Source organism: Muscardinus avellanarius, assembly GCF_963383645.1.
Source record: "Muscardinus avellanarius genome assembly, chromosome: 13".
NCBI classification, from domain to species: domain Eukaryota; kingdom Metazoa; phylum Chordata; class Mammalia; order Rodentia; family Gliridae; genus Muscardinus; species Muscardinus avellanarius.
In genome coordinates this window covers 12,212,895-12,225,057 of record NC_137799.1, presented here as the reverse complement: position 1 = coordinate 12,225,057, position 12,163 = coordinate 12,212,895, and the positions used below count along the sequence as shown (strand labels likewise).

Here is a 12,163-nt window from a genome sequence, read left to right as displayed (position 1 = left end):
AAAAAAAACAAAAAAAAAAAAAACCTCAAGATAGAAAATGGAATCCCAAATGTATAACCTTGAAATAACTATAAGGAGTAGAACAGCATCAGATCTTCAGCACTTTTTATAAGTAAAATAGCTTCTTCTACTCCATACTACATTTTCTGAACAGTGGGAATTTTACATGGCAAGACCAACAGGCTAACCTTAACTTTCGTTACAATCATCAGAAACCCCATCACCCTGAAGACAATTCCTGCATATGTATTTTCCTCTTCCAGTACTACCATAACTGATAGTTTCTTCATCTATTTCAAATTCCAAGAAATGTTATAAACATCCCTGCTATTTGGTTATACTGCTTCTTGACTGCTTAAATAGCATTAAAAGGGGGGGGGGGGGAGAGTTCACAGGCAATCCAAAAAGAATTTCCTAATGAACTGCAGACTGTACCACACCTCAAAGTGAGAAGTAAAATTTGTGATAGATTTTCTTGCTTAGTTTCTCTGCACTTTCCCCCTGAAGGAAATACCCCAAATCTAGCACTAATATTTTCAATCCTACTTCAATGTTCTACTTTTTTGTCTTTGGTTCCTAATTACTGCTTCTCTTCCTTTCTAAAAATTCATTTATCTCTTTCAGTAAAAAGAACAGTAATAATATGTTGAACAACTCTGAAATAAATTTTGTCATGTAAAAAATTAATTACGCATTCCGAACCTGGTCACTGTAGTCCTTCGGGAATTGCCTCTGCACCTCAGGATCTGTAAATAATTGACAGATAATATTAATTGGCTTTGGATTAGTGAGCAAGCAGAGGATCACACATTAATATTTGATCAGAAGATGATGGCAGCCCTGGCAGGGGATCCGAGGGGGCAGCTGGGGCTGCTCTGCTGATGAGCCCAGGGAAGGCCTCGGCCAGGCACTCCCATTACCCTCCTCCAGAAATATAAAAAAGAAAAATTTTAAAGACCTGATGCTACTGTTAACTTTAGGCTATTACCCAATGCAAAATCTTGCCAGCTGCAAATTTCCCTCAATATATTTTTCCAGAGAAAACGAGTCTTAAACCTGCCTGACTTCTCTAATCAGTGATCTACTTTCAGTGTTGCAGATGTTGGCTTGATAAACCTTAAGCACCAGTTTCAGGCTAGAGGAGAGGGGAGAGCAAGAGAACTCTTTCAAGGAACAAATATAAAACTCAGTGCTTTTAAAAATAAAAGGTATCCTTTCCCAAGGGCATATAAACTTTATAAAAAAAATACAGATAAAACAAAATTGAGTTTCCTTCAAAACAGAACCAGTACTTTAGGCTTTTAGTATAAACCAAATATGATAATAACAAATTGTTTTGACTGACATAATTACACTTGCTCAAAAATTATAAAATTACACAGGTGAAAATATCCTTTATTTAATGGGATTGCAAATGGGGGTGACTTGATTCTTAAATTATAATCATAAGATAATACAATGCCATGTCTGTACGTCAAGAGAGAAGTGAACTAATTAAGAGGCTATTAGCACTCCATTTACTGTTGATGAGGAAGACAGTCTTTTCTAATAAAAAGATTTGGTTCTTGTGAGACACAGTAAGGGGAGCAATCAAACAATATCTATTTGAGAAATGCATATATCAATGCAAAAAGTTTATGGAAAAGCACGCTGTTTCACAGTCTCCCTCCAACAGTGACCTGCAATGTATATTACTCGTTTTCCATATCTACCCTTAAAACTACTATAAAATGCCAATTTACTTCTCTGTGGAAGTGAACCCACCTAAGAGTTAAAACCCTCCAAATGATGGTACAGAAACACAGTTGTTCTTCAGTGAAGAATGGAGAAGAGAAAAAAGGAAGGTCCTATTTGTTCACTACATTAAATTCTAAAAAGACTAATTTTCATATCATTAAAGCCATTGGATGTTGTTTTTTAAAACCCAAGACTAGTCGGGCGTGGTGGCGCACGCTTGTAATCCCAGCACTTGGGAGGCTGAGACAGGAGGATCGCACAGGTTCGAAGCCAGCCTCAGCTACTTAGTGAGGCTCTCAGCAACTTAGTGAGACCCTGTTTCCAAATAAAATATAAAAAAGGTCTGGGAGTATAGCCCGGAGGTAGAAAGCATCTGGGTTCCACCCCCAGTACCACCAATAAAACAAACAAAAAAAAAAAAAAAAAACTGGGGGTCAATTTCTCTCTTTACCCTTACTTTCAACCACCAGGAAGGGACCACTGATACATCTAGATATTAACCAGCAGAATTCTTGAGAAATGCCCCTATAGTGTTCCAGGCTTCCCTGGTGGACCAGAGGAAGAAGCTACTGTCTGTCTACAGTTCAAAGGGTTGAAACCACACAAGCCTCAGCTCTTGTGAGACAGGAGGCCAGAGGGTGCTGATGGTGTGGCAGGAAAAACACTGGTTGAGTATCCCTCATTTCAATGCTTGGAAGCAGAGAAGTGCAAAAAATTTTGAAGTTTTTCAGACCTTTTGAATATTTTCATACACTTTACTGGTTGAACATGACTAATTCAAAAATCTGAAATGCAAAATTTCTAACATTTCATATATCCAGATCAGGGATGCTCAGCCTGTACTAGATCTATAAAGAAGAATTAGCTAGTAGGACACAAAGAACAATCTGTTGCCCAGCAAATCTCTAGAAATGTGTCATGGTGGGGAGCAAGGAGAGAAAGAGAAGAGAGGGACCTAAAGAAGAACACAGTGGCCATCATTCCTAAACATTCAAAAGCAAATGAAAATTTGGTCCTGCAACCAAACACATGTACCTCTAGGCCTCTAAGGAACATAATAAGCAGAAGTTGGGAAGACCACATGCTCGTCAATGGCTTATTCTTTTTCTTCCAACTGTCATGTGGTTAACACTCTTCAACTCAAAAACTGCATAGAGAAGTGACTCCTATAAAAATCTTTAATATCACGTCCTCTTTCTTTCAGCAGTTATACTTCTTGGGAGCCACAAAATACCCAAGGAAATATAAACCAAAGACTGTTTTCTATCACCATTTTGTGAAGGGATAAACATTAGAAACCAACATTTGCAAATTTTAAAGCATAAGGTTCTTATCATGCATGGGTAAAGGTTCTTAAGTCTCTTTGAACAACTCTAATAATAAACTATATTAATAAGTAATTTGTCATTTTAAATATACATATACTTAACATACTAGGTTACATATATCAGAGAATCAAAAAAAGAATGGAAGATGGACAAAAAGAAATATAAACCTATTTTAACTAACTGGAGATAAAGATGACCACACACACACACACACACACACACACACACACACACACACACAAATTTCAAGCATAAAACTTTTCTTTTGTCTTCTTTAAAGTCCTTAGGGTTGACCAAAAAGTAAACTTCAGGGATCATTCAAATTTTCTAAAAGAACACTTTTATTAAAAAGCAATGCTTTTTAAAACCAAAGTCCAGCCTATAAAGTTTTATTCAATTAGTCCAAAGATTCAGTCTGACAGTTAATGAAACTATGATAGCCATTTTATATAATTAACAATTTGTTTGAATTTACTGAAGATGCCTATTTTATACAGTAGGTTGAAATCTTTTTTCACATTGAGTTATCACAATGTGATCATAATGTCACCAAAATATCGACATTGGAAACATCTGAGTTAAAAAGGTCCAAATACAATCTGCTTTTCTCAAGCAACACAACACCCGCCTTACTAACAGTTTCAGCATGGCACATGTACAAAACCTAGCACCCTGCAGTTAAGCAAACCGCCTTTAAATTTTCTGTCTGGCAGCAATCCACTTGCGTGTCTGTATGTTTTTACAAGTACTCTATGTATTTCATTGCGTCAGCTGCATTTCTTTGAGTTTTAAATGGTCTGGGAACATTTTATGAAATGTTCTATATCTTTATACGGAAAATAACATACAGTGGAAAACTGCATCGGTCTAATATTTATATATCTATTTCTTTACCCAGCATCCAATGCTATAAATGCTAATGTTCCAAAACACCTTCTCACATTCATATGCTCACCGCCAAATGCAGTGTCACCAAACAGCTAACTTTCAACAAGAAAATCTGCAGCTGAGAGTACTTCCACGGAAGAAAGTAACATAGCAACTTGTTTAGGCAATTGGCAATAAGAATAGAGCTATTGACATATGTCAAGCTTTCCCTAAGAATTGTTTCTCTGGTAAAATATTAAGAACATAATATAGTGGTATGCAGAACACCCTGCCTTCCTTATTCTCTTCTCTCAGCAAATTTTTTCTGATTTAAGAGTTTTTTTTTTAACAAATTAAAAAACAATTTCATCATCTCCCTGGAAAACTACAACAAGTACTGTATTTAGAGCACCTTGTCAACAATGTGTTTTGTCTGACAGATTCCATACATCTTTTAACAAAATGGCCTAAAACAGGCTGATGTTCTTTTTTTTTTCTTTTTTTTTTTTTTTTTTTTTTGGTGGTACTGGGGTTGCTGGAAGCCCTTCTACCTCCGGGCTACACTCCCACGGGCAACACTCACAGACCTATTTTATACTTTTTTTTATGTGGAAACAGGGTCTCTTAAGCCAGTGCGGCTGAGTTCGAACCTGTGTGATCCTCCTGTCTCCGCCTCCCAGGCGCGGGGATGACAAGCGTGCGCCACCACCCCGGCTGGGCTGATGTTCTTAATCAGTTTCACATCATGTCAGCATGATGAACCACAACCTGCTCCCAGCATCATGGTCACCTACACGGCTGTCCCTGCAGAAACATGGGTGTACCACTTCCCCTGAAGGCCTCAAGCCTCAAAAAGCATTGTCATATTTATAATACATTTCACTCATTCAGGCAGTGAACAGGACCATGCTTAAAAGCCTATGTTTTCACAGATCTCCAGAACAATTATGTCTTCTTTTCTTTTTTTTTAAAGGCTACTTTTCTTGCATTTCAATAGTCTATGTTTTCTAGCATTTTACTATACACACTTTTAAATCTTTAAGATATACCAGATTGCCACCGGATGTTTAATTACTAGAATAAGAGTTTGGGCAAGACTTACTGGAAAGGTGCTATAAATTATTTTACACGGGCTCCAAAATCCTTGACTTCTGCCTTAGGCTTAAAGTTCCTAGCAAACGTGGTAGACAGATCTTTTACAACAGAAATACAAAATAATTAATAAAGTACCATGGTTATGTATGAAGGCTCATTTGCACATCAGTGCCTAGTATGTACACACACACAAACTCACACACAAAGCATACCAAATTATTTTCCCTTTCCTCTGTCACAACAATGATTTCATGTGAAGAATGAAGGCATGACATACTTTTGATTATTGAAAAAAATATGACTTCATTTTGTATGACTCGTTTAAATACATACTAACCAAATGTCACTAACTTCTCTAACTGGAGCTCTTTTAGGAAATTTAAGAGAAGTCACAAATGTAGCAGTTAACATGGCAATCTACACTGCTTTCATTTTTAAAATGCTAGATATCAAAGCAGAAAACATTAATGTCTACTGAATCTATCCAAACATTATACCTAGGATATTTTCGCTAATAAGAAACAAAATATTAAAAACCTTTAAGACTTAAAATTGTAAAAATCTTCCCTTTAAAAAGTGGGGCTTTTGTAGGTCGTGGTAGTGAACGCTTGCAATCCCAGCATTTGGGAGGCTGAGACCAGAGGATCGCTGTTCGCGGACAGCCTCTGCAATTTAGTGAGACCCTGTTTCAAAACAAAGAAAAAAAAAAAAATAGGGCAGCGGGTGTAGCTCAGAAGTAGAATGCCCCTGGGTTCCATCCCCTGACCCGCAAAAAAAAAAAAAAAAAAAAAAAAGTGGGGTAAGTTTTAGCATGGTGTTGGTGGTGCATACTTGTAATCCCAGTACTTGGGAGGTTGAGATAGGAGGATCACAGATTCATGGCCAGCCTCAGCTACTTGTGAGGCTCTCTGCAACTTAGTGAGACCCTGTTTCAAATTAAAGAATAAAAAATGGGGCTGGGAGTATACCTTGTAGGTAGAATACCCCTGAATTCAATCCCTAGTACTGGAAAAAAAAAAAAAAGTGGGGCTTTAACATTAGCTATAAATAATATAATCTCATTGATTAATTTCATGGAGTTTAAGACACTATCTTCTCCCCACAACCATAAATGTCAATTCAAACTGTAATCATATTTAATTTTCCAGATGGGAATTTGCCCCAAACAGGAAAATAGTCCACTCCACTGTTCTTTTACTAATGGCATTTTCAAATTTCACACACTAAAATATAGTCAGAGAATAGTCCAGGAAGTTGTACTTGATCTTCTGAGGATCAAATCAATTCTTCCCAAAACATACTCAGAAATTAACTTTTTCCATGCAGATTAGAAGAAAATTAATTTTATTGTATAATGTAGAATAAAATTTCCTGATAGAATAATTGCAAACTGGACTGTGCTAAAAAGGACTGGACTGATACAATTCTTTGAAAGACACTGTCTATTAAACCTACTAAAGCTACAAAAATTCACCTTCATTTACTTTATATTGTAAAATATCTGAATAAGTTTAGTATTTTAACTGAATAATAAAGTAAATTATTTCTTTTATTATAGCTAAAATATACTCATTAAAATATTATAATTTAAGACTAATGTTTGAAATATTTTGCATAGTGAAAAAATCACCAACATTTTTTATTAACAGACTTTTGTCTCTCCTTTCAAATTTTTTAAATTAAAAATTACTATTTTTGAAAATATTACTGATTCTAAGTGTAGATTTGATCCTAAATTCCAAAGGAGTCTAACTTACTAGTTATTTAAAAGATCATTTTAAGTACTTTAAATGAACATTTATATGGTTTCATATGCAAATGGAATCTGTTATTTTAAAAAAAAAAACTATGCCATGTATAAACTTTTTATTATGAAACAAAGAGTACAAGATATAAAAAACACTAAATCATCTCAGTTTTAAACCACTGATTCTATTCTTGCATTCTTCTTCCAACATTAGAATTTAAAGTACAATTTAATACTATTTTAACAGCAGCCAACCTAATAACATAGAAACAGTTGGCCATCTACACCTATTAAAAACACATGAATGTTATCACTCAAAGAGAGCAAAACCTACCTCGGTATGGCAAGCAATGGAAACATTTCCATTCCTGATTCCGCCTCAGACTAACATACTCTGCCTTTTCGACATATCCTGCTCCAATGTGACTATTTATGCATAAACAGCAGACAGTGACCTATTGTTTTCAGTGGTTGGAGTTATGAATGTAGTAAAGTTACCAATTAAATGAATCAACAAGTCCTAAATGCATCAGCTGTTCTACAAATAATGAGTCCACTGACATTATACAGTAAAATCTTGAGTTTCATCCTTCCTTCTGGAGAGTGCTGATGGATCTTAACTAGAAAATGCCACTACTTACCAATAATTCTAACTATTCTTCATAACTAACTTCATTTACAAAAGGAATATAAATCTGACTCTTATTCAAACTTATGTTATATATAACCAAAAGAACTAAATATAAATAAAATTTTAAAGGAAATTTCAAAATGGAAATGAGAGGGTGAAGTGTTAAGAGTAAAAAATAATATCAAAAGGATATGTTTGCTTATCTTCTTCTCTACTGTTTATCTTAGTTTTCAAATTTGATTGTTCCTTAAATTTAAATATTTTGGGTGTTTTTTAAATTAGTTGAGACTTTGGAACTAGTTCCTAAAACCTATCAAACTGATAGCACAAAGATGAAGGTCATAGTTTTTAGTCAGTGTAATCTCAAGCATCATGTAATTTTTGTGTTTTTTCTTATTGTTTCGTGGTACTAGGGATCCATCCCAGGGCCCGTGCATGCATGGCAAGTACTCTACCACTGAGCTACATCCCCAGCCCTATTCTTAATGTTTTGAATAAACAAACTAAGTGTCACATTTTTATGCCAATGTGAATAATTACTTTAGACTTAACCTAAATGACAGCTATACCCTTTATGTATTACAAAGGTGACATCAGTGCATATGTCTTCATTACATCACATCTGTCAAATTTGGTAAAAAAAAAAAAAGAGATAACTACTTATTCAAATATTAATATAACTATTAATGGAGTACCCAATATGTGCCAGCACTATGATAGACATTTTCTACAAAATTTCAGATTTTACCTTCATGAAAAACTATGCTAGAGGCTGGTATGGTGGCGCACGCTTGTAATCCCAGCATTCAGGAGGCAGACTGGAGGATCGTGGTTCATGGACAGCCTCAGCTACTTAGCGAGGCCTTTCTCAACTCAGTGAGATCCTGTTTCAAAAAACAAAAATACTAAAAAATAGGACTGGGGGTGTAGCTCAGAGGTACAATATCCCTAGATTCCATCCCCGGTACTACAAAAAATAAAAATAAAAATAAAAATAAAAGCTATGCTAGAGTTCGGCATGGTGGCGCACGCTTGTAATCCCAGTATTCAGGAGGCTGAGACAGGAGGATCATGGTTCAAGAAAAGCCTCAGCTACTTAGTGAGGCCTTTCGCAACTCTGTGAGACCCTGTTTCAAAATAAAGAATAAAAAACAGGCCTTGGAGTGTAGCTTGGAGGTAGGATACCCCAGGGTTAAATCCCCAGTACCGCGCACACACACAAAAAAGACACTATGCTATTGGAACTATTACAACAGTTTGATCACAAAGAAAGCAATAGGTTTCCTAGGTTTTTTCTAACTTATCTAATGTTAGAAAATTAGTATTCAGTTGAAGTATACAACACTCTGATACTCTGATGCGGCCACGCCAGCTGATGAATAAGCCACAGCTCCCTGTCCTCGAAGAGTTTGCAATGTAACCAACCCTAACTGCAGAACACAGAGACTTAAACAAGTAGGTATGTGGGACTAAGTGCTAAACCAGGATTAGCACAGGGGCTCGCATCCTTGTCCTGAGAACAGCAAAGGCTCCCGGGAAGAAGTGGCAGAGAAGGGGGACTAAACCAAAGCCCATCCCATGATACCATGCACCCCCTTCTGTACACAGTACAAACGGGAGAGATTTTGTGGGTCTAGGTCCCATGTTTTACTTAGCTACATGTCTACAAAAATGTCTTGCCTGTTATAAACACCCAGCAAATATTTTGGGCAGAATAGAATAGAATTGTACTCTCCAAGTGAGTAAAAATCCGATTTCAAAATATCCAATTGCAAGCAAGCCTTTGAATGCTACAGTCGTCCTAAGATCACATTGGCATGTAGTAAGCACACAATAAACATCAGCTCTTGTTACACTGTTAGCCCCAGTGGAGAAATAAGCAAGCACTATAAATTAGATGGCTATAGATGCATAGGTGTGTCTCAAATTGGAAATATGGGTGTTCCTGAAATAAACTTTTATAAACCTAATTAAAAGGTTCCCATTGCCTTCAACTACTGGCTTAGAAATGTTATAACTTTATCAGAAACTAATTTTTCTACATTGTCAGTGTTCCCAAATCCTTAAGCTACAGTTTATTTGCCTCCTGGCATCTGTTTGCTAATGACTTGTAAACATCCAATTCACTAGGGACTCTCCCAGATTTACAGAAACCCCGAGGTGAATCTGTATAAAACGAAGGACTTTTTTGCTCATTTCTTTGCTTTCTAAGTTTGCAGACTGGGTTTCGGAAACAGGCCCGCTGCATATTTTTATACTAGCAATTATACTACTACCAGCTATTACTTATCAAATGCCTAGGTATACTAGATATTTCTATAGGTGGTTTAATTTGCCTTATTTAGTCATTACACCTCTGCCAGGTAACTAGACGTATTCCTAGTTTTTAAGTAAGAACAGTGAGGCTAACTAAGAACAAATTCATAGTTAAATAGCAGAGCTAGGATTCCGCCTGGATCCATTAGACTCCAAAGAATCCAACACTGGCTTTCTGTTTTGACTCTATTTACTTATGTCCTCCTGTTGTTCTGTCTTCTAGTCATTATTGTGACTCAACAATAAGAATACATCTGGACAAATAGCTAAAACATGTTGCCATGAAACAGGCCTTAGCAGATTATGAATGAGAGCTTTCCAATTCATCTATTTAAATTATTTTGCCAAGTTCAGGATATAAATAAAATGACTCTAAAGTAACTAGCACTCTAGTAAATACAATATTTAAAAGACAAATTCGTATTAAAAACAAGATAATTTTGAAGGCTATCCTTATATCATCTTTGAAAAATCATTTGTTCGAGAATAGGACATCAAAAAACATGTTTCTTAATTAAGAAAAAGTTTCCCCAAGTACCTCTAATCACACTGAGAACCCCAATGCTGAGACCAAACTAGTTCATACAACATAGATAAAAGGCAACATCCCTTCAACGGAAGCACATTCCGCCTGTCAAAGAGAAGATTTTCTCATACCAAAATCTGCCTTTCTCCCCTTTGAAACATTGCTGCCTGCCCCCATTTGTACTGTCAGAGAAGTAGTGCCTATATCCTATATCACTTTTTTATTGTGATAAAAATGACATCAAAAATAAAAATAAAATGACATAAAATTTACTTTTTCAACTATCTGTAAGTGTATGGTATTGTTACAGTAACCACTTTCATGATGCTGGCAGCTATCACCACCATCGATCTCCAGAACTTTTCATCTTCCCCAACTGGGACTGTGAACCTACTGAACACCCCTCTTTATTAGACTCTCCTCCCAGCCTCTGACAAACACTACTCAATGCTCTGACTCCATTAATTTGAGTACGCTAGGTTCCTCATTTAAGTGCAATCATATAGCATTATTTTTGTGGCTGGCTGATTTCACATGCCATGATGTCTTAAAGGTTCATTTGTGTTGCAGCATGCATCCAAATTCCTTTAATTCCTTTTTTTTTCCCCCCATGGTACTGAGGATGGAAGCCAGAGACATTCTACCTCTGAGCTGCACACCCAGCTGTATTTTTTTATCTTTATTTTGAAACCGGGTCGCACTGAGTTGCAAAGAACCTCACTAATTAGCTGAGGCTGTCCGCAAATTGCGATCCTCCAGTCTAAGCCTCCCGAATGCTGGGATTACAAACGTGCACCATCACACCAAGCTAACCTCCTTCCTTTTGAAAGGACCTGTAGAACATTATGTTAAGTGAGATTAGCCAATCACAGAAACTGAAGGGTCATATGTTTTCTCTAATATGCAAGTTGGGATGCAAGAAGGCCTCCAGATAATGAAGAGAACCCTCAGTGGAGCTAAGGAGGTGGTCTAAGGGAAGATGAGGAGGAAGACTAGGTTCACTGATGGAAATACTAACAGCTATGTGTATATATGTGAATATACCAATGTCAGCCTTAGTACTGTGTACTAGGAAGGGGGAGGTAGGGAGGGGCCACCAAGTGCTGTGGGCATGTCTGTCACTGTCAACACGACTGGCATTATGATGTGAGTCTATAATGTACCAAAAAAAGCACATTTTAAAGATATATAACATACAACAGAATTCTTTCCTTGTTTAAGCTGAATAATATTCCTTTACACGTACGTGCCACGTTGTTTATCCATTATTCTATCAATGGACACTTGAGTTACACTCGCATTTTACCTATTGTGTGAAGTGCTGCTGTGCATATGGGTATACAAATATCTGTCCAAAGCCCTGTTTGTACTTCTTTTAGTATCTACTCACTATATTAATTTTTTTTTAGTTTTCATAAGCTTCAAGCTCTTCCTGTCATAAAGCTATCATAACATTCTAAGTTCCTTAATCTAGCCATTAAGAATTTCATCTCCACTTCCTGAATATCAATCCCCAAGCCTAACTAGCCTAATCAATTCACTTTCTGACAAAACTTGACACGATAGTCATCTTTCTTCTCTTACCAGTATCTCAGTCAGAACCTCTCAAAGATGTGCTTAGGCATCACAATTTATAATTGTGGTCAATTGCATAATCATATATGAATTAACATGCAATCATACTGGCACTATTCTAAGAAGTAAAAGACAAAGAACCATGTCATCTACCAAAAGTACAATAATTTTAAATGAGGCTGCCAAAGGACCACAATGAGTCTGAGCACGAGTAGGTACAGGGCACATCCACACCCACTGCTAGTGCTCGGGAAACTTGCCTCCCTGCTGGCCCTTGTGGTCGGCCAGCAGCAAATTCTCAGCTTCACAAAAGAAGAAATACAAGTGACCAAGAGTATGTG

The 12,163-nt window shown here is 36.6% G+C and overlaps 1 protein-coding gene across 5 annotated transcripts in view; it reads right to left on the bottom strand.

Annotated features, from left to right (window-relative positions):
* Nucleotides 1-12,163, bottom strand: part of DENND1A (DENN domain containing 1A) — a gene marked incomplete at both ends in the record, with an annotated part of 564,729 nt that overhangs the window by 408,376 nt on the left and 144,190 nt on the right. For 3 of the 5 annotated variants that reach the window (XM_080708698.1, XM_080708700.1, XM_080708701.1), the window contains one exon: nt 703-746. The exons of the other annotated variants lie outside the window; for them this stretch is intronic. In XM_080708698.1, coding sequence (XP_080564824.1) covers nt 703-746 — 44 coding nt within the window. The remainder of the gene's footprint in view (nt 1-702; nt 747-12,163) is intronic. 5 annotated transcript variants of the gene reach the window in all.